General features: G+C 40.5%; 1 protein-coding gene across 3 annotated transcripts in view; it reads left to right on the top strand.

Annotated features, from left to right (window-relative positions):
* GRK5 (G protein-coupled receptor kinase 5) overlaps window positions 1-26,808 on the top strand; it is a 165,200-nt gene extending 138,392 nt beyond the window's left edge. Inside the window, exons 10-17 of one of the 3 annotated variants that reach the window (XM_082765183.1) lie at window positions 4,221-4,258; window positions 5,077-5,166; window positions 6,413-6,621; window positions 14,581-14,718; window positions 17,110-17,247; window positions 17,955-18,086; window positions 18,892-18,960; window positions 25,659-26,808. In XM_082765183.1, the coding sequence (XP_082621309.1) occupies window positions 4,221-4,258; window positions 5,077-5,166; window positions 6,413-6,621; window positions 14,581-14,718; window positions 17,110-17,247; window positions 17,955-18,086; window positions 18,892-18,960; window positions 25,659-25,688 (844 nt within the window). In that variant the 3' untranslated portion in view covers window positions 25,689-26,808. Of the gene's footprint in view, window positions 1-4,220; window positions 4,259-5,076; window positions 5,167-6,412; window positions 6,622-14,580; window positions 14,719-17,109; window positions 17,248-17,954; window positions 18,087-18,891 lie in introns of all 3 variants that reach the window. The other 2 variants (XM_082765184.1, XM_082765185.1) reach the window with 2 other exon arrangements.
* Window positions 26,809-27,693: the final 885 nt, after the last annotated feature.

Below are 27,693 nucleotides of genomic sequence, written 5' to 3'. Positions count from 1 at the left end.
CCTCAGCATGCACTGAATGACCTGAGAGAATTATGAAAGTTCTTTAAAGAGATATAATTAAGGAATCAAGTTTCTAGTTGGTATGAAATGGAGATCATTCTATTCAAGCCTCTGTTTTAATTAGATTGTGTTGCATTAGGGGCTATGACACATCAGGCATGGGGAAAAAAAAACACTTCTCCTGCCCCGTAGGGAGCAGAATATATAGATGATGAAGGGAAAGCTGTGGCCCATGAGCCATGGTAGTGTGCTGTAATTGGTTTCTTTCTCTTCTCATGTACTTTGTGCTGGTTTCATTCTCCTCTCATGCAGTTTGTGCTAGAGCAGGTGGAACCACTCTGAAGTCCGGGCACTTTGGACAAATGGTGCCTCTTTGCTTCCAGCTGAGGGCCAAGTGGGTTTGGAAAGCAAATGAGGCAGTCTTTAGGTCTCCATTACTGCTGCGGAGCTGGGACGCTGGCTGGCAGTGTCCTGCAGGCAGCCACGGACTTCCCTCTCTTCCAGCAGAGTAATTAACACAGGAGGGTTTGAGACAAAGGGCACAGATTAATGCTCTAGGACATGGAAATTCTAGTTTTGATTAGCTAAATGAGCCAAGTTCTTGGTTTCTAGGCTGGCTTATGGTTATACACAAGCACTCTGTCAGGACATCTTAGGGTTTACTGGCTGGATATGAAGGGTGGCTCTAGAGAGAGCTCTCATGGCTCCACGGGGATTTATTTATTTTTCTTTAATCAACAACCAATATAGTTATAAACAACATTTAATGCTTGTCTTCATGATCCTAGCTTGTGAAATCATTATTGCTAGCATTCACAGCAGAAGAGGTCCTGTAAATTGATGGAAGAACATCCAAGGACAATGATTAATAGACAATAATATGGTGGTTTGTTGTGCTTTTTTTTTTTTTTTTTTTTTTTTAACTAAGCTACACTTTAAATCATTGACATGCCCATGTATAATAAGCATTGTGTATATGCCTGTATATAGATAAATTATGATATTGTTCCTTGGAGGAGTTCTCTAACAAATTGCTACTTGGTTGCTTTGCTGTGACTCAGATCTTGCTAGCTCGTACAAGGAGGGCAGACATAGATAATATGCTGATTTATTTCGCACTGGCCCAGAAGTAGAATTTTTCAAGGAACAAAATGGAATTAAATATTTAATGTCAACTGAAAAATCAGATCTTGAGTGACATATCTGGCTTCCTTTTTCTTTAAAAATCATCCTATCACATTCAGAAAACTTTTAGGAGGTATTATGTTGTTTCTTTAAAAAAATAAATCGTAAGCATACCTTATTGATGAAAATGAAAAATACATTCATAACGTGCCTGGTAAAATGCCATACCAATGCCACTCTCTAATAAGACAAATTAGATCTGGCCATCTAAAATAGTATGGGGCTCTAAGAGAAATGGCATCCTACCTTCTTAAGAGCTTGTTTCATGCTACTCTTAAAAGAGTTGCTAGTTTGCACTTCAGATGGCACATTCATTTTGGTGATGAATGATATTATACCCCAGTAGGTGACATTTTCTAGCAGTATTTCAGGAGCAGTTGCAGAGACCCCTAATTTGTAATACTGCAAAGTGTTTTGGGACCCACGAAAAGTGCTATATAGGTCAATAAAATATAGCAACTAAATGCTACAGCTTTCTCAAGGTGAATAATTCATAGCAAAACACTTATTCCTCAGACTTAATTTCATTTTCTGTGAACAAAACGCTTCTGAGTAAATCAGAGCATTCCAAAATACCTCCCCATCTCATGCACCAGTGATGCACACTGTGTATGTGACCCGAAAAAAACAACCGGGCCAGACTTCAGATTCAGCATCAGATAAAAAGTCAGAATTGCCTTGTCAAACGAGGAGCTTCCATTATATTTCTCAACTGTATCATGTTAGTAAAGGTCAATGGGTTGATTGTTCATGGAAAGCAAACAAGAAAACCTTCTGCTTCTCCTCGAATTTTTATGTATATATATAATAGCGGTAGAGCAATATATCTATATTATAGCAGTGCCTGCAAGCTCCAATCTGCATCGAGATCACAATGTCCTAGGCATTACAGTACACAGCAAAGCCTTGTCCACCATGATTAATTGTATTGTTTATGCTGTCCCGTAGAGCAGAACAATGCACTATAGCCTTTCCAGCATGGGTGCCGTGCCAGCAGTTTATGTTTCAGTATGTTTAGGCAAGGCCAGTTTACATTTCAGAAGCTGTACCATTGGGAAGCATATTTACACATAACCAGGTCCACAGAGGGCTCTTAATTCTTCTAGACATTTCAGCACAGAAATCACAGTCCTTCCTGACACTTCCAAGTGTTAGCCATGCAAAGGGAGCCGGCCTTGATCCTGAGGAACCGGAGATCTGAAAACAGAAATGACAAGTGATGGCTGAGGGGGAAGGCAAGTCTGCCTTAATTGCCCTAAATCACAGAGGACTGTAAGGACTGAACTGTTCTGAGTCTTCATGGAGTTTCTCATTTTCTCATTCAAAGAAAATATCTTTTCTCTGCTAGCATGTGGAATTCTTTTCATTTAGCCATAGCCATAGCTTTAGGTGGGACTAATAAGTGCTGGAGTGGAGGATGAAGTAACTAATGAAGTCTAAGTTCTTCAAGGAAATAGTTCTTAAGGGATTTGTATTAAGTCTTATAAAATAAGTAGGGAACGCCCTTCACATATTTTGATATTGTTTACTTGGAAAATAAGCTTGGTATCATTGGGCACCCAGTGACATTTATCTGGAGAGATTCAGAGTGTCCGAAACAGGAGAGAAGGGGAGATTGTTCACAGCATTCTGTGTTCTTGCTTGAAAAATATAAATAGAAATGAGACAGGTTTTGAAGTGTCACTTTCATCAACGTTGAAACTGCCACGTATCTGTTCGGAGGAAAACTCATGGCACTGAAGTGATGCAGGAGGCCTCCTGCCCAGCCGCTGTGCAGCATGCGGCTCCTGTTGGGAGGGTTCCTCTTGCACACCCGCCTCTCTTTGCTCTTTGAAAAGAAATGTGTCTTGCTGGGAAGCTAACGGAATCAAGCTGGTTTGCAAATGCAAGGAGGCCTTGAAAAAAGGCGAGACCGAGCACTGCTTGGATTTGGACCAGGCAAAATGCTGGGTTTCCACAGGAATCCGTCAGATAAAATCAGGGCAGAAAGCTGTGAATCGAAGCAGTGCACTTCTCCCTGCCTTACCCAACCACACTGGTGCCTGATCCAGGCTCCCCCAGCTCCCAGCTGGCTCCTCTCTGCCCCATGCCCATGCAGAGGCTGCTCCTTGCCCCTGTGATGTCTGCGTAGGAGCAGGGAGAGCAGCCATACAGCTCCCTCTTTGACAGAAGCCCCCCCCCACCAGGAGAGGCAGGGATGGAGAGGGGCTGGCATGGACAGCACCTAAAAGCTGCAGCTGGTGGAGCCAGCTTGGTGTGGACAAGCCCTTTATAAGAATGACCTGCCACAGCTCTGCTGCATATATGAAAATGGGAGATATTTTTTCAGAAGTTCATAACTTGGCTGGATTGGGGATTTTCTTTTTTTCCACATGAGCAGCGAAAGGCACATCTTTGACATCAGCGTGACCACCTTGCCAGTTTTCGTGGCACTGCTCCAAACCACATAGGCATCAGAGTTTCCTAAATGTTTGTAAGAAGAATTTTAATTTGGGCACAGCATTCCCCTCTCTGCCCCTCATTTTTCCAAACTAGCTGAAGCCGTTATACATGTGCACAAGTGTGTGTGCACACATTCACGTCACTGGCCTAAGCCAGACGCCAAGCAGAACAAATCTGAGCCCGGCGGATTGCTGTTATCATTTTCGTAAGCAAATAAAATATTTTAAAATGTTTAATATTTTAACAAAAATATTTTATAAAAGGAAATGTTGAAGAGATTTATCAACACGCAGCACTACAAGGCTTGGTTTACAGGGTTTACTGGTCTAGATGGATGAGTCCATTATAGAGTGCATTATGAACTAAAAGCTTGGCTTAGTGGAAAAAATGTAACTCCAGTTTAGAAAAAGACATATGGTTTTGTTCTAACTACGGGGTGAGTTGCAGAAAGTTGTATTGGTTCCATGAGTTCCTTACTGTTTGAGTTGACACTCAATTGGTTTATTACTAGTAATAAATGCACTCACACACTGTCATATGCTTATGTTATCAAACCCAGCTTCATACAAATAACTGCTATCTTTCATTTGCAGAGATTTGAAGCCAGAAAATATCCTGCTAGATGATTATGGTAAGTCTCAGAGGTTTACAGAGGTTCTTTCACAGTAAAATAGATTAAGTTAGTTTTAGGATACATATTGCACAAAGACAAATAATGCTCTGAAGTGAATAAGAGGCTCAGCATACTCTAATACTATGTCTTGGGGTGGGTAAAGTGCTAGGACTTGCTGCACGGGTGGAAGGAAGCAGCTGTGCTACACAGCAGGGTGTGTTCTTGAGAGCATGACTTTGCTGGTGGTGTCTGCCTTTTTTCCATTGTTTTTCCATCCCTATTGTTACAAGGCTAGCACAACACAAAGGACATTGTGATTTCTAATCTATGCTCCCCGCTCCATTTTCAAAAGTACTTTCGTCCTTTGCTGAGCCAGCTCTCATTTTATGCAAAGCCAGGTACCCATTTGCTGCTGAGGGCAGCGATAATCAAATCTTACGCTGAGTTATAGACCAGATGTAGTCCCTTCAGCCATCAAAGAGTCTCAGAATTATGTCAGCCCATCCATCCACTGTGATCAGTTCAAGACACTCCACTACAGTATGCTACTCGGTGTCTTTTTTTGGTTTGCTTTGAAATGCCTAACACAATCTACTCTAGTCCATAGCCTGGCTGTTAACATTTCACTGCATTATATCCCTCTCAGTAATTCCTCTTTTCCTTATCAATGAAGCAGTTCCAATTCAGTGATTTAGGACACTCATTTCCTCACATATCATAACAGTAAATTGCAAGAGTATTGTAGTGTTGACAACTGTTGTATTTTTGAGCTAATTTGGAGTCAAACGATTATATCTGTTTTGTGTTGTCTTGTTTGTTTTTGTTTTTCCTTCCAGGCCATATTAGAATATCTGATTTGGGCCTAGCTGTTAAAATCCCTGAGGGTGAATCAATCCGTGGAAGGGTAGGAACAGTAGGGTATATGGGTAAGTTTTCAGTAGCTCATCTTTTTGACAATTTGCTGAGATTACTTGAGCTTTGGAGATCTTTCTGCCATGTAGGCTTAAGAAAAATAATTTTAAAAAATCACATTCTGCTAGGTCCAGTTCCCTGATGCAAACCAGAAAAAAAAAAAAATCTAGAGGAAATCAGAAGTCAAGAAAAGGCTGGACAACAGCAGCTCATAATGAGACTGGTCTACAATGCTAAATCAGCAAGGAAAAATTAGAAAACAAAACAAAACAAAACAAACAAACAAACAAACAACTGGAATTCTAGTGATTTTATCATAGATTTATTTCAGTAGGGCTATGTGCACAAAGGAAAGAAAAGATTTCTTTCTCATTGCTACTTCATATAGTGTTTAAAAAGTATTTGTATGTTTATGATGAAGTGGCTAAGTCCACATCTATATTTTGCTGTTTGGACGGTGGGAGGCTACACAAAATAGTAGAGATTTGTACGTGGGTAAAAAACACACTCCCAGATTTAACTAGAACTGTCTTTGAAATTGCATGTAATTATTTTCATGTATTCTTTGGGTAGGCATACTTTGTGGAATAAAAATTGCACGTGCTTATTTGACTAAAGAGAAGCTAGCTGATATGAGCCACTGTTGTATCATATGGAAGCTTTAATGAAAGAAAGCAAGTCAGTTGTCATTTCTAAGTTTTGTTATTTCAGTGTAATTCTGTGTACACAATAAGACTCCGTGCCCATGAGCATGTGTGTGTGTGTTTGTACCCATGGATGGAAGGTAAGGATGCCTGCAAGGAAGCGACTATATGCCCACAGCAAACTGGGTGTTTGCAACACAAAACAAATAGATTCATTGTTTTTTTTTTTTTTTTGAAGGAGGGAAAATAAATTACAAATTGAATGAAAAGACAGAATTTGTTTTTGGATAAATGTCACTGTTGTTTACAGGATGTGTGCTTGTATGTCATTTCATAAACAGAGAAGTCTGGAAGCACTCTTAAGACTGGGCCTCTCCTTAATACTTAGCTTCAACTTGGTTTGGTTTTGTTTTGTTTTTTCAATTGGTCTGGCTTGGTAGAGAACTCAGACGACAGCATGAACATGGCATGTAGAGAAAATAGCATAGCATGTAACATGCTGCATTTTCTGTAATTCAGTCATCAGAAATCAGGAGGTATTTTTATATTCTGCCCACCATTGTCTCTTCCCGCCAACATCAAACATTGTCACAGGATACATCTTTCTCCTCCACAGCTCCAGAAGTGTTGAACAACCAGAGATATACACTCAGCCCTGACTACTGGGGGCTGGGCTGTCTCATTTATGAAATGATTGCTGGGCAATCACCATTTCGCGGAAGGAAAGAGAAGGTGAAGAGGGAAGAAGTGGACAGAAGAGTGCTGGAGACAGAGGAGGTGTACTCCCATAAGTTTTCTGAGGAGGCCAAGTCCATCTGTAAAATGGTAAGGGGCTTGAAGGCCCAGTGTGGCAGCTGCATTAGCAGGCTTCATCTGACACGGTCTGAGAGGTAATGCGGTACCAGAGAGGGGCTGCAGAGGCGAGCAATAATCAAGCTCATCTGTTGATGGGATGACTGCATTCTTTATTCATTCAAATTGTGTTTATTTGGGATCATGGTCATTTTGAGTCCTCTCCAAAGTTTTATGGCCAAGGGAGCGGTATCTGTTCTCGTGAGACTTTGAATGTTAGTTTGTAGTCAAGAATGCCTTTCTGTGTTTTATAATCTTGTAGAAAAAATAAAAAGGACTTGATGATGCAAGACTCTCAGTGTCTCCTGCAAGGAACTGAAAACCCCATGCTTCCATTGTCTTTGGTGAGAGCTGGGGGTAAGCAGGACAAAGATTATGCAATGAAATTATTGTGACACTCAAATGTTGTCCCACTCCGTCTCACTAACTTTGTTAGCAACTTTTCCCCCAGGGTGCCAGGGTATCCAGCTTTTTTTAATACTGTTGAGCTGTCCTTTAAAATGTTTTCTCACCCTTTCAGCTGGGAGTCATTTTCATAGCACAATAGCCATGTCTGACAATGGAAATCCTCAAACCCTTTGAGAAATCTCAAAGCTGTGTCTGAATTCATCAATGTCTTGTCGACATCCATCTTTAGAAGACTGAATTGTAATTTGGAAAGGGATGTAGCCTTATTCTTGATTTGTTTGCTAAAGAGTGAAGTCTCCTTTGGAGACAGTGACATATCTATGTAAACTGTAGAGAAAGAATGAAGGGAGAGAAAGATCAACAAATAGGTAGTGAGAGTTGCACCAACATCTTGTGCAATAGGCAAGCAAACAGCATATCAACAACATTCTGGTTGGCTGGCTTCGTGAAGAGACACTGAAGTCTCCTTGCAAAGTAATAATGGTAGCATTGCCAAGTATCATGCCTGGAAGTCATTAACTCACAGTGCACCAAGTCATTGCTGAATCCCCAGGGTAGTAATTAACTGACATCACTCTTGATAGATACTTTAGGCCATACACTGCCCTTAATCTGCGATTCAGAGCCTCAGCGTAAAAAGATGTAGGACAGCCACAGGCTCATACAGACCATTTCATGTGCTCAAAAGGTCTGCCATCTTTTCTCTAGTAGCATCTCAACTCCTACCAGGTGAAGAGCAGAGTCTGGTGGAGTGGCAGAGAGTTTGTGCACTTTCAAGTATTAGCGTGAAATGAAAATGTCACAAGGCAAAAATGCTTTGTTTGTTCTGTAGTTAGTTGCAGGCATGAGACATAAAAGAATAAAAATACACTTTTTAGAAAAATAACCAAGCATTTCTTTAAAAGCTGAGAAGAATTAGTAGCAATGTAGCATTGATGGGATAGTGCTGGAGATCTACCTCTCCCAGGGGAGTAGACAGCAAAAGTCAGTATGTTGTAGTGGTCATTTTCATCTTCAAGCCATAGAACCCATGGTTTCAGGGAACCTCAGGAAATGATCTGTTTCATTCCCTTGCCCCAGGAAAGGCATGAACTGTACGAAAATCACCCCTAACAACTTGGTCATTACTGCTTTACTGTCCAATCACAAGTCATGTTAGTTTAGGTGGTTTGTGCAAACTCTTAATGGATCCAAAGAGAATGCTGTCCTTTGTGAACATTAATGCATTAAAATTGTTGTGTCTTAAGACAGGAAAAGCCTTACTTCTGATAATGAGTATGATGGAATATGAGGTTTTCCATCCAAAAGTCATTTTTAACAAGTGATTCTTTAAAAATCCAAGATTCTAATACATTTTCTCAAATTCTTTTTACTCTTTATATTGAAAACTAGAACTGTGTTGCTTTCTATCAGCACCTTAACAGGGAACAAAAATAAATAAATAAATAAAAGTATAATTAAGTTTCCATCATACCTGGAAATCAAGCATAAAGCTGTAGTACATAAATTCAACTTGGGCCATCAGAAATATCCAAACACAAAAGGCTTACCTGTAGCAGACTCTTCACAGCAAGAGTGAGGAACATGTTTTCCACCTTGTCTCCTAATCTTCTCTTCAAAGTGTACTGCTCTGTGATCTGATAGCCTACCATCAGGAAATACATTGCCTTTATTCACTTACTCCTGAAAACCCTTTAGTGTCACTCCACATCAACCTTCCTCCCCTGGACGTTTATGCCCTTTGTGTTTTTGCAGGGACATACCATAGCTCCCATTAATCATCATCCATCCCATATTTCCATGTTTCATTTTCTAAGTCATTTCCCATAAATCAGCCCTCATTTTGGACTGAAGCAGAGATGAATAATAAATAATTAGGAACAGGGGCAGCTGGCTTTCTGGGAAGCTCCCCAACCCATAGTTCCCATATAACGCAACTGCTTCATGTTTCGTTTTGTTGTTTTTTTTTTTCTCTGAAAAAATCCAATCTTTCTAGGAAATACTCCCTGTTTGTTGTTGTTATGACTTGTACCTCATTGACGTACGTGTGTTTCCCCTGACAAGTGCAGTCTTGCATCCAAGGATGTGACTTGAAGCACATTCAAGTGAACAATACTGGATAGGCCCTTCTTGCTTTCCTGTCATGTCTTATTCCTACAGCTCCCATTTTAGTCCACAGAAGGGATATCTGATTGGAGGGTGCAAAGACGACAGAGCCAGACCCTTCTCGGTGGTGCCCAGTGACAGAACAAGAGGCAATGGGCACAAACTGAAACACAGGAAGTGCCCTCTGAAAATCAGGAAACGCTTTCTCATTGCAAGAGTAGTCAAATACTTATAAATACTTATGATCAGGTTGCCAAGAGTGGCTGTGGAGTCCTTGCATTTGGAGATATCCAAGATCCAACTGGACATGGCCTTACACCTGCTCTAGGTGACTCTGCTTTGAGCAAGAGGCTTGGACTGGACCACCTCCAGAGGTCCCTTCCAAGCCTCGGCTGTTCTGTAATTCTGATATCTGATTCCTTCCTGAAGTGCCACCCTAACCAACTACAAGATGATGGATTCTTTTTTTCCTAAAACCAATTTCTTCTGTTCTTCACTCACCACCAGAACCGCTGTCATCATGCTGCTGCTACTCCTGTCTGCTTTCATCCCTTCTCTTTGCTTTCGTCTTTGGAAACCAACTTATTCATATATTTTTATACTTTAAAGTTTATCAGTGCTTCCTAAGAATTACTTTCAGTAGAATAATTCTTACTCTTCAAATGATTATTACTGCTACAGCTAGTGATAATAATAATAATAAAAATAATAATAGTATCTTCTATTCTAAGCCTGTGCAATGAGCTTTATTGTTACCCATGCCTGAGAGTTCTGACTCTTCTACATTTGGCCAGATTGGGCTGTGATTATCATAACCATAAGTAGTGCAATGTACAATCATTTATGCCATTCTAGCATCCTCAGTCCCCACAACACTGTCTTGTTTTGTTTATTAAATCAGAGACATCTATAGTATTACTTTTCTATTCTCTATAAATTGTTAAAAATAGTATGTTTATATCTGTTTCAGGGTTGAAATTTATCTTGGTGATCCCTTTATTTCATAAGCTTAGTCAATGGAATTGGTTTTACTATTCCCCTTTTCTCTTTTCATGAATTTCCCTTACTCCTGTAATTTTAAGACTAACATCTTTGAACTTAGAGTTATTTATTATATGGTATGATCTGGATATGAACTGACTGATCACATGAAGATAAATAAAGCTGTGCTTTGGGGACTGCTGTCTTTTTTTAGCAATCCTCACAACGCTTGTTTCTTTTTGTAAAGAAAGCAAAACAAAGTCCTGGAAAAAGTCTCAGACATTGCTGAGTTTGAATCCCCAGCTGGGATCAAATAAGTGACATGAAAATATCAGAGTTCTTTTTATCAAGAACAAGAACTTTAATGTAACTTCACCATTGTTACTCAAAGAGTCTTCTTTGAAAGTCTTTTTCTAGTCATGCTTTGTCTGTTAAGTCTAGACTAAATCCTGCCCTTACTTAGACACATCCAGTGTCACCTGGAGCCTTTATTACCAGGACATAAAGCTCTGCTGCTTGATATAACTTCATGCCTAAGCCATCTTCAGATCTGTGGCTCTGTGAATTCTCTATAGGCTTAGGCTGTAGAATTACACTGAAACTATATTTGAATGGGTCATTGCACTGCCATTCTGGGAAGGCTTGTCATCAGACTCATGTAGTTCCTTTTGTTCTGCTCTCTGCTCATTTGAAATACATCCTTTGAAACTGTATTAAACAAAACTGTAGAGATGACTCAAAACATAAAGCTGTTATCTCTGTTTTCTTTCCCTGGAGAGATTCCCAAATTGGATGCACATTTCAGGCTCATACACAGGTTTACAATTGCAGAAAGCTTCTGGAGCTGCAGGAAATGGTGTAAGATTCATTATTCCTTGGAGAAACGATGGACTTTCCCTTCTGAGAACTATTCTAGTCCATGCTATCTCTTGGCATCCACAACGGAAGCAAGGAGAAGCATCTAGTTTTGTTTGCTGCCATCTCTAGAGCTGGCTACATCTAGAGCTTATCAAAATCCCCAAATTTCTTATTTTTTCTCCATTGTGGCTCTCCTGGGGTTCTCCTCAAGAGGCAGGTGGTTGCTTCTCTGCAGCTGGGCTTCACATGGAAATCCCATCTTTTCTGTTGTCTTTCAGTCCCAGTCCATTCCCAGCAGCCTGTTCCCTTTCGTGTCTTTCAGCCCACAGTGGCTAGCCACCCATGACCAACTGCATTCATACTTAGAGACTTTCTTCTTGCATCAGAGGTTACTGAATACTTCCATCACAGAGGAGTCCAGGACACCCCAGGCAGCTTTTTTCTATCCTCAACCATTCCATCCTCTGACCACACACACCAAACAACTTCTAACATTTACAGTCTCTCAAGGGTAAATTCCCAGATTAGATTAGTCTTCCCACCTAGTTCAGAAGCAGGAGAATCACTGGCTGCACAGACAGACAGTATCCCCCTTGCTTCCCTTCACAGCTGACTTTTAGAGCAGAAACTGCAGAGGTCTCCTTTATCACCTACAGGCTGGCCCAAATCTACCCCTTCCCATTGCAACTTGCTCTGCGGAGCACTGATCCTGAGAGCTTCAAGGTATCATTTTCAAAAGTGTATCAGAGCCGTGGGTAGTAAAAGTGGTCCTTTGGAATTCAGATTCTTCCAGCTGTCAGGAAAGCCCTTTCAGCATGAAAATTAAAGATTAAGAGAATTAACGTCTCCTCTGCCCTGCTACAGTAGAACAAACCAGATCTTGACTGGAATTTCCAAAGTAATCTTCTTTACATAGGCTAAATCAAGATGCCTGTTGGGATTAGAATAAGAAAAAGAGAAAAAGAAAACTTGCCTCAAGACCATGAAAGCTCACAGTCTTATACATGCTCCAGAGAGGTGCCCTGAGAGAAGTCTTTTCCTCTGAGCTGGATCAGTGATGTTGTGTCACATAACTCTATGTGCTCAGAGGACAGCAAGGCATAGAGATGTTTCTCCAAATCTTTCTCTATCTCTTTGCTCTGGCCACTCTTGGTGACCAACCTTTGTGCCCATCATTTAGACCAGCAGCACTGGATGCAAAGGAAACTGTGAGGAACCGTGCTATTGGCAGCCTGGAAGCTGCTCTGGTGGCCAGAATTAGAGGCTTTTCCACCATCTCTCAATCCTTACAGTCTCGTTTGGCTGTTACTGCTGCTATTGCTGAGGCAGGCAGAGCTGAGCAAAACATTATTATTTCATGTGTCCAATACTGTCCGGTCCTGTCCCATCCCTCCCCACACCTTTTCTGGGTGCTTAGCCCCAGCCATTGTAGCTGCTCAGGACAGGCTGGAGGATGGTCCCTGCATATGTGGGGAACATTCAGGTTGTTGAAGCCATTTGCTGTCTCAGGCTGAAAATGAGCCCCCTAGCAAGACATGCAAAACTGAGGAGGCTGTGGAAGTAAGATAAGAAAATCACTGGTGCCCAGGGGGTAGCAGAGCATTCAGAGAAGCCTAAAGAGCTGTGACCCTGTAAACCAATGATAAACACGAGAAAACTCAGCTCTAGCCTGGCACCAGAGGAAGGACTTGTGAGCTCCCGTTAGCAACAAACAGTCTTTTCAAGGTTCCCCTTCATCGAGCTGATGTGGCTGAGACAGAAACATAACCAGAACATCGTGGAGCACACCCTGAGCTTGAAACCCTACCATCAACAACTCCAGACAACCTTGCCCTAGCAGGGAAGCTGCCTGGATCCTGGTTCCCAACCTCCTGCAGGGCTGCACCTGATCTCCTAAAATGCTTCTTCTTCTCTTTGACCCTTCCAGAGCTACTTGTCTCTTGCTCTCCTGAGTGAGCCCCAGCCAGCAGCTGCAATGTACAGCTCAGCATGTGGCTGTCGGATACAGCTGCTAAGGCTTAACCGGGAGCGCTCCCGCGGCCCGGTGCCTGCCCGCGCTGCCCTTTCCTCTGCTGCCTCCCGGCGGCCCCAGGCGGCCCGGCAGCCGCGCTCCCCTCCGCCGGGGCCGCGCCAGGCTTCCCCCTTTCGCCACTCTCCCCTCCGTTCCCCAGCCGGTGTGTGTCGGCCGGGCTGTGTACATGGCTCTACAAGACGTATAATTCTCGTGGAAAAGAGCTGGAGGGGTTTATTTCCTCCATGTATGGATTAGGTCTTTCCCCCACAGTGGAGACTCCAGCAAAACTAACCTAAAAGCTTTTGTAAACATGGCTATTTTCAGCAAACATTTAGTTTGCTGTTGCACTAAGGCACAAGTTATGCATCTCTTTAATGAGCAGAGGAGATCTCTGGGCAGATTACAAGTTCTACTTCCCTCCTGTAGCTTAGAGAGTATGTCATCCAGCCTTCCTTGGAGATGAAGGGAGGGAATAAATGGAAACAGATTTGTGAACCTTCACATTTCATTAGATTGCCTGAAGGCAGTGATACATTAAAAAATGTCCCTGTCACAAGTGAGAATCTTTTTGCACCAGTCATTTGCATGCTGAGCTGTCCCCCTTCAACTGTGAGACTTGAACTCTTATGACATTGATTTAGCCTACTTGATTCCATGCGTATGATTTAAAAGAAGATTTGGCTGCATGTTCTGCATCCTTATCCACTAACTAGCATGTGCCAGAGATATTCTTCCATTTAACTTTTCTTGCAGATGAAATACTCCGTATATACAAGGTTCTCCAAGGATCTGCCACCCCTGTCTTTTTGTTTATGGACCTGCTTATCTTATACACCAATGATGCTGAGTTCAGTTAGTCTTCATTGCTCCATTATGAGTACCCAAGAAGTAGGCAGGACTTGCTGTAGCAGGTAGTGGTAGTGCATTGCGTTTCTCTGAAAATAAATGAGGCTAAACTGAAGATGCTTACTGATACTGGTGCACTGAATCATCTTATGCACGACGCCAGGTAGCTCCATGGACAAAACACTCCTTGACTTCAACAGAGATAGGCCTATGAGAGGGCAAAGTGTGGGTTCAATGTGTCAAGTCATATACCAGAGTATGCTGTGGTGGTGAGAATTATAACTTGGTAGTGAATTAACTCTGTCTAAGCAACACAGGAAAATTATTCCTACAATAATGCAATGGGAAAAAAAAAAGAAGAAAAAAAAAGAGAGAGAGAGAGAGGGGAAAAAAAAATCACATGGGACTTATGGCTATGTATTTATATATGCTATGAAGTTATGTCAGACCTCTTCCAGAAAGTGTCTGCTGAAAGTAAGCAGAAGAAGCAATGTCTATTTTGACTGTAAACACTTTACAGCAGGTAATTTTCAAAGGGTTTGACCAGCAGTTAGAACACTGGGATCCTAATCCATTTAAGTTTGGCCATTAAATAGCAGCAATTACAATTCCCCTCTGTACTTCCCTCTGGGTATATTAACAAACAACTGGAGATATAAATATCATTGAGGAGCTCTTGCTTTTCTGACATTCATACCAATCTTCTTGGCATGTTTCAGCTCCTCACCAAAGACATGAAGCAGCGGCTGGGTTGTCAAGGGGAAGGCGCAACAGAAGTGAAGAGGCACCCCTTTTTCAAGAGCATGAATTTCAAGCGGTTAGAAGCAGGAATGCTGGATCCTCCCTTTGTCCCTGATGTAAGTACGATACACAGAACACCCACTGGCCTCTTTCAAGTGATTTGTTTCTAAAATAACTTCCCATTCTTAGAGCTGTCATCACTGCAGATATGGGTAGCAGACCTAGGAAGACGTGATAAGCAGTAGGGCTGAAGCAGGGAGGCTGGGAGGAGGAGGAGAGCTGCTCTGTAGATATGTGTGCATGCAGGGTAGGTGGGCTTCTACACAGGGTGTTAACCTGGGGCTTCTTTCATTCCCACTTATTTTACCAGTCTTCTTGTGTGACACTGGAGACACCACTATATCTGTTCATGCCTCAATTCCCAAGCTTTAAACTTGGAACCTCTGTGTTCTCTTAGACACAGTAGTAGTGTGAGAATAAATATACTCAGGACCAGATGGTGCTTGGAAAAATCAGCAATGAAAGCCATATGTATACACATAGGTATATAGATATATATGCTGAGGTGAGATCAGAATTAGGAAGTCCAAAGCTCTAAAGAACCGAGGAATGAACTGGATCCTTATGAAAACAGGCATTTGTTACAGAAAGTCTGAGTAGGTTCAGATATCGTGTCACCTCAGGCAGAATGCTTGGAGCTGAGATGGCATTTTTATCTCGTTAGTGTTCATGGGGAGTAGATCCCAATGCTGAGTCCCTACTCAGGTTTACACACCAGTCTCACACATACTGAAAGACTGCTGCATTGGCAATAGGAAAACTTTTTCCACCCTTTTATGGTATAGCTCTCTACCCCAGTGCAGAGTTATCTGATTATTTTCCTCCTGCAGGGCTCTCTTTCTGGGTAGGCCTCCTGTCCGTAAAGTTCCCATATGGTTCTAAGTAAACACTGCCATTTTAACTTATTAAGGAAAGTAACATCTTGGCAGCTCTCATTCACGTTGCTGCAAACTCAACCAAACCAAAGTGGTTTAAAAGCTACAAAAGTTTACTTTAGCTGCTCTGGTTTTGCTTTACATTTTACTATGCGGCCTAGTTATTCCTGCCAATTAGCCCATGGTGTTACGACCTGCTTTAGTGGGAAGAAATAGGAGACAAGCTACTATTTCTTTCTGATGTAGAAAATTAGAAAATTCTGGGCTGAAATTTGGGATTCGCCAGAGTGTATTAAAAGCTTAACTGTGGCATGTAAGGCCCAGAAGGCACCTCTTATAGACATATTTGCTAAAGCAGAGGCACATAAATTTTTATGGCTATTTATTGGGAACTCAAGAGCTGCCTCTAATTTAAATTATTTGGCACTTCATCCATAGATTTCCAAGTCTTTACTGAAGTCAGCTGAATTGCCCAAAGCTATATATCCAATGGTAGAGGCTGTAATCCAAGCCATCTTTCCCCGTCCTCCTCTAGCCTTCTCTGTCTCCACAAAAATGTTGTGGATTGCAGCCACCAGAAATGCAAAGGGATGCAGCCTCCAGCAAATACGACTTTCCTTAGGAATTAGTTTGATTTGTTTGGCCACACTGCTCAGCTCTAGGTAAAATACTGCACAGTTGGACCACTGGGCTGTGCAGTCATGGTACCATGTGTTGACAATATAATTCAACATGTGCTTGAGTTTGTTAGGTTGGGCAAATTCCTCAAGCCACCCCTCAATTATTCATGTGCCTCAAAGGGCAACTTTGTGTGGCTAATGGGAGCTCTCTAAGCACACAAATGACCACACTGTGTCAGGTAGCCAGTGATGACTCTTTCTGTTTTCTATGGCTGACTGCTGGAATATGAGCTAAGGCAGCATCACTGCAAAAAGTCCTGTCTGTATCCCAGAAAACTGAGTAGTTTATAAAGGTAAAGCCATTTGACTATTTGTTTGAAGAAATGCAGCCAAGTTAAAAGAGTTAATAGAGGTGATTCTGGACAGCTTCCAGAAACTGAGCTATTAATAAAAACAATGGAAAAAATGCCAAAAGATCTTCTGTTTTCTTTAGCAGTTAGTATACATTCCTTTAAACTTTTAAGCTGCAAAACCCACAGCTACCTGTGCAGGAGGTCACTTCTAACTGAGATCCCTTTTCAGAGCTGTCTCCAGTGTGTCACTCATAAATATTCTGTTTTGCTGTTGTTCCCTGTCTAGAAGAAAAGACTTTGATTTTTTCCTTGCTTTCCATCGTTTTCCCCTCACCTCTTAACCATATGCTATATGGATGACTAAAACCCACTTTGTCTGCACTGATGCTTTAAAGACTTCAAAGTGGGACGCTTAACGTGCTTAAAGCAAAGTCAGCCTTTGATGATAAACATGCAGGCAGAGCAAGTTTGGAGAAGCAGGATGCATAGTCACTTGTTGTTAGGCATTCTCACTTGACTGAATCTGTGAATAGAAGCACATGGTCAGACTCAGAAATATTTTTTCTCTTGCTGTTTTTTTAATTCTTCTGCTGAGATAGCCCAGAGCAGTATACTGCAAGGATGTGTTAGACATCGAGCAATTCTCCACAGTGAAAGGAGTAAACCTGGACCAAACAGATGATGATTTCTATTCCAAGTTTTCCACAGGATCCGTGTCTATTCCATGGCAAAATGAGGTAAGGATGTGTCATAGTAAAATTACTCCAATAAAACCCCTAACACAGATGGTTTTAGAGGAGCTGTATATTTCCAGTAATATATAGCTACTGCATAACTTGCCAGACTCTAATGATTTCATGAGTTACAAATGGCCTCTTTCAAGATCTATAATGTACCACAGATGTCAAGTTCAGGTGACTGTATCTGTTGGCTGTGCATATCTGTGTAAATTGGCAAGGATCCTACTGTACTTCCTTCTCCTGTATTTCCACGGAGGTGTTTTGACAACAGCTCTGAGGAACTTCCGCAGGATGGATGGCAGTCCTAATGAACTCCATTTGTGATCCTCATCTAACAGCAGTTCCACTTGGGCAGAGGGGTGTTAATAACTGGGATTTTTTGAGTATGCCTGAATATACCTAATATTCTCCATAGTGAGAAAGAAGAAAAGACTAGAAAAGTGTGGGGGGCAACCTTTAATAAGACTGATGTGCAAACATACAGAACAGATTCAGCCTCTCTTATTCATACCTCCTATTTACCTTCTATAGCCACCAACAGGAATTCAACTGTTAACTCTCCTAACACATTGCTCAAGCTGTTGATGGCAGATGGTGATCCTGATCCTGACTTTGAACAACCTGGTGTTACTGGAATCTATTTAATGCAGATGTGTCACTTAATTTCTTTCTTTCTTTGTTTCTTTCCTATTGTATTCCACCAGATGATAGAAACAGAGTGTTTTAAAGAACTAAATGTGTTTGGACCAAATGGTACTATTTCACCAGACCTAAATAAAAGCTTCCCTCCAGAGCCACCCAAGAAAGGATTGCTACAGAGAATATTTAAACGACAGGTGAGATCTTTTATGACTAAAATAAGGAACACTATTCTAGATGGCCAGTGTCACATACCTTGTTATGATGGTATTTATGCTATGATAAAGACAGAACATCTTAGAGAGGGCTGTCCATCACAGTCCAAATGTCAGTTAGCTGGCAATTTCCTGACTAATTCTGCATATTCCAGATCTGCAAATATTCTGTATCACCAGTACCATCTTTTTTCATCAGCTTTGTTTCCAGTGGTTGAAAACTTCTTACCCAAACTACTTTTCAGTGCTATGCTGAAATGCCTTTTGAAATAGTTATTTGTTTTTGATAAGTTCCTTAAAACTCCTTGATTTATGTGTTAAAAAAGGAAAGAAAATGCAAAAGCTGAGTGAGATAGTCAAGGCAGGAAGTCGAGGCTCTAGCAAAGAGAACAGACCAGAGAGTATATGATATACAGCTTTCATGTGGCACCATGACACAATTTGCAAATCCAAATAACATTCTTAGACTTACGTATTTCTGTAAAGTTAAAGTCATGCCTCAGCATTGGCAGGTAGCCTCTGTATTAGTCAGATTTAGTAGATACTGACATTTTGCAATGAACTGAATTTATTCCTGGAGTTCAAGTGAGTCTTCCTCAAGAACTCCCATGATCCTCCTGACCTAGAGAGAATACAGGTAAGAACTGAAGAGTATTTTACAACCAGAGGTCTTCAAACAAATATCTTACAGTACAGTACATTATCACCATAAAATTAACAATGTTGGGCTAAAAGAAGCTTGGCATATTTGCAGAAGCTAATTGTCATTGTTTTCCTCTTTCTATAGCATCAGAACAATTCAAAGAGTTCTCCAAATTCAAAGGCCAGTTTAAATCACCACATAAATTCAAATCACGTAAGTTCAAACTCCACTGGAAGCAGCTAGTTCTGACTCAGTTTTATTATGAAATGTTACATCCTTCCACTATAGTCTATGGAGCTTCTATGGATGAGAGAGCATCCACCGTTCAGTGAAAAAAAAAAAAAAAAAAAAAAAAAAAAAAAGGATCTCCCCATAATGGAGATTTTCTACCCATTCCTTCCAGTGGAGCCTCGCATTTTAAGAAGAAATTTCCACTCAGGTCTGTTTCTGGAGGTGGCACTCAAGACTGTGTGAATCAAATTTGTCTATTTAGAACATTGCAATAGAAATTCAATGAACATGACTACTTGCACGTATTTAAATAGCATCATACTAGAACTGAATTTTGTCTTTATTATTTTTAAAGAAAAGTTTTGTAAATTTCTCTATTGTCTCAGTTTACATTTTGTACATTTGTATTTAAATGAAAGTCAGACTTTGGAGGTGTATATTTTCCAAGCAGCAGCTGTAAAGCCATGTGTTTTAAGACATTTTTTTAAAAGAAAAAAAAAATGTGACTCAAGACTTCCAGAGCCTCAAACGAGAAATCATTCTTTTTAGTAAATCTAGAAAATTATTCATAAATCACTTTATCAGACTGGGTTTTATTGACATGCATTTTTATGGAACAGTTTATTCTTAATTATTTTACATCTGTATATTTGGTTTACAGCAACACTGCATACATTTCTCCTCTTCATTAATTTGTAATGTCTCGCATTAAATGCTAAAAGATACTGGCAAGGCTTTGATGTATTCACGAATACTACTTGCTATGCCTAAGGTTTGTGATGTCATTGGACCAGCACAGCTGAGATTTGCACTTAGTTACGTTGTTAGCTCATCATAATTTTCTTGGTTAGAAAGAGAACCCTGTTTTAAACTCTTCTCCTTCACTGGTTTTTGAACCATTTCTGATAACAAGAAGAACAAAACTGAGTGAGAGGTAACCAGGAAAGCAAATGACGATTTCTTTTTCAAGAACTTGAAACCTGCATCCACTGAAATTAGAGCAAAACTCTAAGTGTTCTCAGTGCTGCAGTCGAAAGTCCAAGGCCTTTCCACAGTTGCTCATACCAACCAGGTAGCAAGAGAGAAATTCGATAGTCTGGTTTATACTGACCATGAGATTCATGTCAGCTCTCTAGAGCTGAGCTGTGAAAATTCAGAGCAGGATCTGAGCTGCTTTTGAGCAGTAGCAGAACCTTTAAGTTGTGTCTGCATTTAAGAGTTCTTTCACAGTCTTGACAGACATACATGACTCATCCCCTCAATTAGGTCCTTGACTTAATTGAATAAAATGTTAGTTATGAAATAACACTTCCCGCTTTTGCTTCCATCTTTCTTTGTCCAGGATCCTTAAACCATTGTTGAAGACTTTGTTCCCACTAGTATAAACAGGATCAGTCGGGATCAGTAGCAGTACATGACACACCTGAACCATGCTTTTCTCAGGCTAACATCTATTATTTTTAAGAATACCAGATCAAAACTATGGTTGCTTCCTTTCAACAGGAACTGGAAAAGCTTTGTACCCCCAAGTGCAGACTAACATATTCTATAAAAAAGATTTGTTCACCATGCTTATTATAATGTTGGCTAAAGTAGGCTGATGAGTTCACTCCTTTGGGTCAACAAGGAAGTTCTGATGCTCAGGCTGCTGTGTCTAAAGCCCTGATAAGGTAGCAGTGCAGTTATCCCAGGGTACTAGGAAGCACTATTCCTGAAGAAGTCTAAGTAGCCAAAGTTCATTAGTCTATTCATTTATATCTTCTATCTGGCCAATGGAGAAGAGTAAAAAAAAATGCAGGTTAGCAGTGGGCAAAGGTATGAGTGAGAGTCACAGACATTACATACTAGAACACCATGAAGACATGAAGGAGATATAGGAGAGAGTCAGGATTTGCATAAAGCATCTTACAGAGAAAAGGAAAAAAGATGGGGCTTTGGTGCCTTTCTCAGAAGTAAAATATGTTAAGGTGCAAGTCCACATAATTTCAAAAGCTTCCAGTTTTCCTGGTCACTAGGACATGCAAGAAAGCTGTGTAAGTGTGCCATAACCCTACCAAGAATGTGTTTGCCTTTTTCCTTCAAATCAGTGTGGCACAGAAATTCCTTTTTCCCATGTAGATGGTGCTCAGGGAGAGCTTCAGCCCCTCTCCCATGTCAGATGATGGCATTGCAGACCATACAGAACATGCAAGATTGTAGAGAGATAGTAATAGGTCTGAATTTTGAGTAATTTTTTCTCTCTGGATCATCTGCAAAATAAATCTATGATGGTTTCAGCTTCCTGACAGGAGGGGAATTAAATATTGTAGAGGTGAAAGCCACTGTGTTTGGAGGGGTCTACTACCTCCAGTTCCATTCTCACAGCCTGATGGAAAGCCACCTAAGTCAGCAGGATTCTGGCCAGTCACTTTGTCATGCTCTGCATGGCCATATACTTGCTCTGAGAGGTTTTCCCAGGCCTTCTTCATTGACATGTAGGATTTCAGTTGCTTTCAAGACATATGGGTGAGAAGTAGAGGAACATATCATAGCCAGACCACTGATGTGTATCAGTGCACCTGAGGCAAGATGCACTTCTTACTTCATAGAGAGCTGCAAGGGATGTGCAACTCAGATCTGTTTTTGTCATTCAAAGGCATCACCATCTAGCAGCATTGTGCATTTTATGTTTGTGCACAGTCATCTGACTTCACCCTGTGCACTGATGCTAGGGGAAGGGGATGCCAGCTGGGGGGCTAGGGTGAAAGACGAAGCTCTTTTCTCCACTACCGCCATAGTCTCACTTTGCAGCAAGAGACGAGCATATTCCCCCTTCAGAAAAATGTGGGTGAGAATATCAACCTACCACATGGGGAAGAAAAAAGGACAGCTGGGGGAAGGCTTAGCCCATTAATGTTTCATGGGATAAATCTGTTAAGACTGCAGCTATTGGCCCAAATGCTTAATTTCCTTCATGTTACCAGTGTGGCACATGAAAACTAACTTTTCTTTTTTTTACCATCTCCCATTTGGGAAATAAAATCCCAATAATACAAAACCCTTATTGAAAGCTGGTGAGCAAATTGCAAAGAGATTGTAAATGGCCTTATACCTCTTCTATGCTATCTGCCTTAATTAGTGGTGGATTACTTTGTTATAAGACAACAGTGAATAACAGCAAATGTGCCTTCTCCTGCTCTCCTTTCAGCTGGGACAGATCGTTACTCAGCACCTCTAGGACTCTAGCAGTGGGCACACAAGGACAGTGCAAAGTCCTCAGATGACAAAAGTGGCATTTCAGTGGTACTTGAAATGTATAATGCTAGGGTTAGATATCCTGAATCCTCCAGGTGGTGTGAGAGAAGGTTGCTTCTGCCCACCTGAAAAGTCAAGCCTGGATCCCAGCCCCCTGGGAGCAGTGAGTGAGTAAAGGAAGAGACAGAAAACTAGATTGTTTGAGGGAGATTTCATACCACTTCCCCAAGTGTTGCTATCCTGTCCGACAAACTTTAAACAGTATTATGATGCTTGGGCAGCAGAATTGTCATACTCTTTCAGTATCCGAGTCCTGAAAGATTTGATCAACATCATATATTACTAATGATAATGAACAGTCCTAGGAAGCTTATAGTCAGAGTTTTCCTACACAACAAAACCTGCAGGATTGTCATTTTCACTGCAGCTTTCTTCTTCTTCTTTTTTAATATATATATATATTATTCAACTCATCAGACATTCAAGACTGGAGAGAGGACTCACAGTCCTCCCACTTCCATTGTGTGACCAGGTGCAATCTGAGCACAGAATTCAGGTCTGAAGCCCTGCCCTGCATAGCCAGATATCTAGAGAAAATTGGCATTTGTCTCTGTGGAGCCAGATTCAAAAACACTAGGGGCCACAGGTGTTCAGGGGCTCTGAAAGAACAGAATTATGACTTCACCATACAATCTTGGAGAGCATTTGCAAAGTGAATAGGTTTGGCTGTGGGTTTGCACATAGCAAAGGAGAGGAAAGGAGTAGTTATTTAATGTTTTTTTAAACTGATCAATTTTTTGTATCTTCTTTCCATTTACAACACAGATTCTTTCAAACTGTGATACAGATGTTCAACAATTACTTTCCACATTGTCTAAGTGTTCATCTAAGTCTTCTAGTGTTTTTCCCACCCTCTGGTTGGACGAGAGGCTTTTTGAAACAAGTGAATTAAGAGGGGAAAATAACAAATAATAAACTCTTACGTGTGCACTCTTGACCTAGATCATCTAAAAAGAAATTTTTACAAGAACAGCTATGACTCAGATGTTGTTTCTGAACAAAAACCTGGTAAAGGTGTAAAGGTAATCAAACCAAAAATGTCCTGGAGATCAAAGTGTATGTTAGTGTATGGCAGAGTTCAATATCGCAGTGTTCACCTGGCCTTACTGCCTAGTAGGTGGCAGTTAGGGGTGATACCACGTATCCATAAGAACAATTTGACCTGTCTTGTTTTGCAGTCATCCCCTCCCCCAGAAACTGTGATGAAGAGTGCTATCAGCAGTAGGTAATCAAACTTCGCTGACACAGTGATGTGTCTGACTACAAGACACTGATTCTTAATTTTGTTCAACCAGAACTCAGGTTCTAACTTGAATTCTTTGCTTCCTTTGTCAAATCCAGTAGTTAAACTTTTTCGGTAGGGAAGCCTCAGATGACAAGAAAACCAGAAAAGCAATCTGTAATACTAATAACACCATCAGTAGGACAAGGAAGAGAGGGCATGAGCTCTGGAGTACAGTGTGAAAACTACCACACTGTGTGTGTCTTCAGCAGGTGTCAAATGGCAATTATTTTCTCACATCACTGCACATTCTTCCTTGGTTCATAGTATGTTATTCATAGTTTTTTGAGTAATCTGGAAATTGCATACACAAGGTCATATTAAACGTAGGGTTGGGCCATGGCTCAGAGATACATCATCTCTGTGAGGAAGTCAGAGAAAAGAGCTTGAAGAGACAAGTAGGTACCCATTCAGCCTGCACAAACAGCCATCACACAGGTCTGTGTTCCCAGCATCTGAGCCTCAGCCAGGAGATCCCTATGTAAACTTCTCTGGAAGAGCAATAAATGCACCCTCTTATAGCACTTCTCATGGCTATCCATGGAACAGGTGGCTGCAGGACAAGATATGGGTGTTTCAATCTCTGCTCCATAGTTGTGAATTTTTATTTTTTTTATTTTTTTCAGTTCAGTAGCAAGTTGTAATACTCTCTTGTTAAATATCTCAATGCAGGTGAGATCATTCATCAAACATTTCTAGGCACTTCCTGTACAATCTTTAAAGAGGCTGGACTTTGCTTCTTTGCTTTGAAAGAACATCCTTGGGTTAGTCTGTCCCTTGGGACATCTTCCTTCACATGTATAGCATGAAGCACAAAGTGGCCTCTGGAAGCTCTAGTGGTCCAGAGTAACATTAATAATACTTAGGTGCCAACTTCACAAGAATACCACTTAGACTCCTTGGCTGGCACTGCAGCAAATTAGTCTGGTGGTGAATGGAGCTGGAACCAGAGATTTAAAGACTCTTCTGCCTGAGGATGGCCTTAGTCTGTCTCAGGATACAGGGAGGTACATTTGGCATTGAAGTTTGGGAGAATCTGTGCAATGGCTCTGTTCAATGCCTCCATGGAAAAAAAGAAGGTTCCAGAGTTGTCTATGTCAAGCCTTCCACAAATATGAGCTGCAATTTAAAACACTAAACATTATTTAGAGTAAGAATAATAATGACTAACAACCTTATGCTAAAGCTGAAAGGCTGTGTAAGTTTAAAACAATTACTCACTTTCATGTGCTGGGCAGGAAACAATCTCTTTTAGATATACTAAATAGTATTATTTATGTAGTCCTGGCTGGTAATAACTTTCTGCACTTAGCTACAAAAAGAAAAGAGGAAGAAATCGGTCCAGAGAATGTTGCAATTTTATTTTTTTTAGGACAACTACCAAAGAAGGTGAAAAGCCCACAGCATGCCACAGTATTACATGCTCACCTCCCCCAAACTTCTCTATGATAAAACAAATACAAGCTGCTGCAGTTGATTCAGCTAAGCTAGTGTCCTGTCAAATGGGTTTAATGAAAGAAACAACTTTAAACAGATCATTCCCTATTCACTAAAATGAATATTACTGCTTGTGCAGAAGTATTCTCCTTGTTTTATGTACGTGGAGCCAGAAGTGGTGGATTGTATTCCTATTGCACCCATGTTTTACTTCAATCCCTGGCCAAAACTCTGCAATTTTTCTTTCCCATTCTTAAACATGGAGGGATGCTCTCTATCTATCAATAGAAAGCACTTTGGAGTCTGTGCATAAAACAAATCAATACCAATTCTTTGTATTATTATTTAAGTGAAATAGGTTTAATATAGCTGCTCTTATTTACATGACTATGGAGATGACTCTTGTAAATAAGGGCTCTTTTTATCATTGGTTTGCCTTAGTTCTGTAGAGCTATAACAGAACGCACTTCACTTCTGTAAAGCCATCTCCAACAGAAGCTGAGATGACAGTGTAAATGTTAAAGTATTCATTTCTTATTTGAGTGCTAGCTAGTAATTGCAGCATTCAGACGAACACTTCCTCTTTTTTATATTGGAAACAATTATAGGAAGGGGACAAAATGACATTCACTGGTTCAACTTCACAATCTTTCTCTTTTTGGCCAAGCCTACAAACGAATTCCTAGGTACCAATTAAGTGAAATGCTGTGTGAAGTCACAAAGATGCACGCGTGGCAAACATTGGGTCAGCTCACTGCCTGTCTCTGAAAACAAAGAGGTAACCACATGCTGGGATCAATGGACTCCAAAGGGGAACTCCAAGTTTTCTGGATAATCAGCGGTCCCATAGAGAAGATTCACTCCCAGAGAAGAAACATTTCAGGTAGTGGCTGGATGACAAATGTGTTTTCCTTTCTCATCACCCCGCACGCAGCTGTTAAATATGTTTATTAGCAAGCTCAAATGAGTTATTTCATGTGTATCGAATGCGGTCTCCCTTAATTGCATTTCTTTTAAACACTGGACACTCTTCTGAAAGACTTAACGTTTTAGCCTTATGAAGGTGAAAGTTGTAAAAACTTTATTTTGTGTTTCTGAGCAATGTAGATAGACCTAAAGATTTCATGAATTATCATGTGGTTGCCCATATCTGACTAATAATTAAATTGTAAAATTGCAGTTTCATATTAGGGTTAGTCTTTTCACCTGCTTCAAAAATTAAAAATCATATTTGGTATATAAACATACACAGAATATCCTTCTGATTGAATTTCAAAAGCATATCCAGGATTAAATGTTTTTAAGCACTTCTAATACTGTAGTCTATAAGAGGAGCAGACACTTCTAAAGCAATGTTAAAAGTTGTCTTTCATAACTGAGTCAACAGATCATTTTTGTAATAAATTAAAGCAAGTGTTCTCAACTAGAAGAACTAGTGGCTGTTGGTATTGTACAAAAAATCATTCTAGTATCCAAAGGGTTATGGGTGGGGAGGGTCTGTTTGGTTTTGTTTCTCTTTCCAGGGAGATCTTTAACATTGTTTGATGAAGCTAGTTTCATTTGAGATTGTTATTGAAGATAAAGGCTTCTGTGTTCTATGGCTGCTTGGATTCTTCGTACATAATGTCCTAGTAATGTCACAGTGCTGCTGTATCTAGATCAAACCACTGTTTTAATTGTTTTTGTTTTCGTTTTTTTTTTTTTTTTTTTTTTTTGCTTTTTTAATAAATTCTTTAATTTAAATACTTGAAAACTATGGTTTGCTTTAATGAGGCACATAATCAAAAAGGGCTTCTTTAAGTCCTTGCGATCCTGAAGATGACTTTAGTGAGAGTTGCAGCTCATATCTTGCTACGTTCCTTTGTGACTTTGTATGTTTTAATAGTACTATCTCTTAAATTTTCTGACCTATGACATTTTCATGGAGATTGAGGGAACTAAAAACCAAATTGAGGTTGTATATTCCTTCATGGAAGTTCATCTGAAAGCAAGACTGTGTTTTCCCTGAGATGTCCTGCCTTCCTCTGCAGTACGAGCCTTCAGCCAACACAACTCTTTATGACCTTAAAAATAGGTTGAAGGAAAGGATGACAAAATCACTAACAGGGATGCGGGCTGCAGAAGTCATGAACTATTTTTTGAAGTTGCACATTGTCTGATTTATGAGGCCCTACAAAGGGCTTTGTCTAAGCTCCAATTAGGCAGAGGGAAAGTGTTTAGAGAAAGAAAACAACAACCATCAAAATGTGCCCTTCGGTACTCTGTACGTAGAGGATCTAAAACAAAGACAAAGTAGCTGCAAAATCACTAAAAGGAAAGTTGTGCGCTGCTTTTTCTTTAAGAGAAAAAAGACAAATCTTTCAAAGAAGCATGACGAATATTTTTATGAGCCTGCTAATGGCAAACAGTGTTTGCATCAAGTTTCATGAAAGAACATTGTGAAAACAGATTATCTGCATGAAAGCAGCTACATCCAACAGCTATACTCAGTAAAACCTAAGGTAATAGACTACACAAATTCAGGTCATGCATATTATCGCTTCCCAAACAAACCAAGCCATTTTTCACAAGATTTTAACAATCTGAGAGAATGTGAGATGAAATTTTATTACTTCTCTAACAGTTCTTGGTGGGTTTGTTCTCTCTGTATCTTGATGTCCTCTCCGTACAGCAACGTTCCCTCTTGAGAGATGTAATCTTCC

This window comes from Aythya marila (genome assembly GCF_965140915.1).
Source record: "Aythya marila genome assembly, chromosome: 7".
NCBI lineage: Eukaryota > Metazoa > Chordata > Aves > Anseriformes > Anatidae > Aythya > Aythya marila.
The sequence above is the reverse complement of the archived record's forward strand: the minus strand, read 5'-3'. Positions and strand labels throughout refer to the sequence as shown.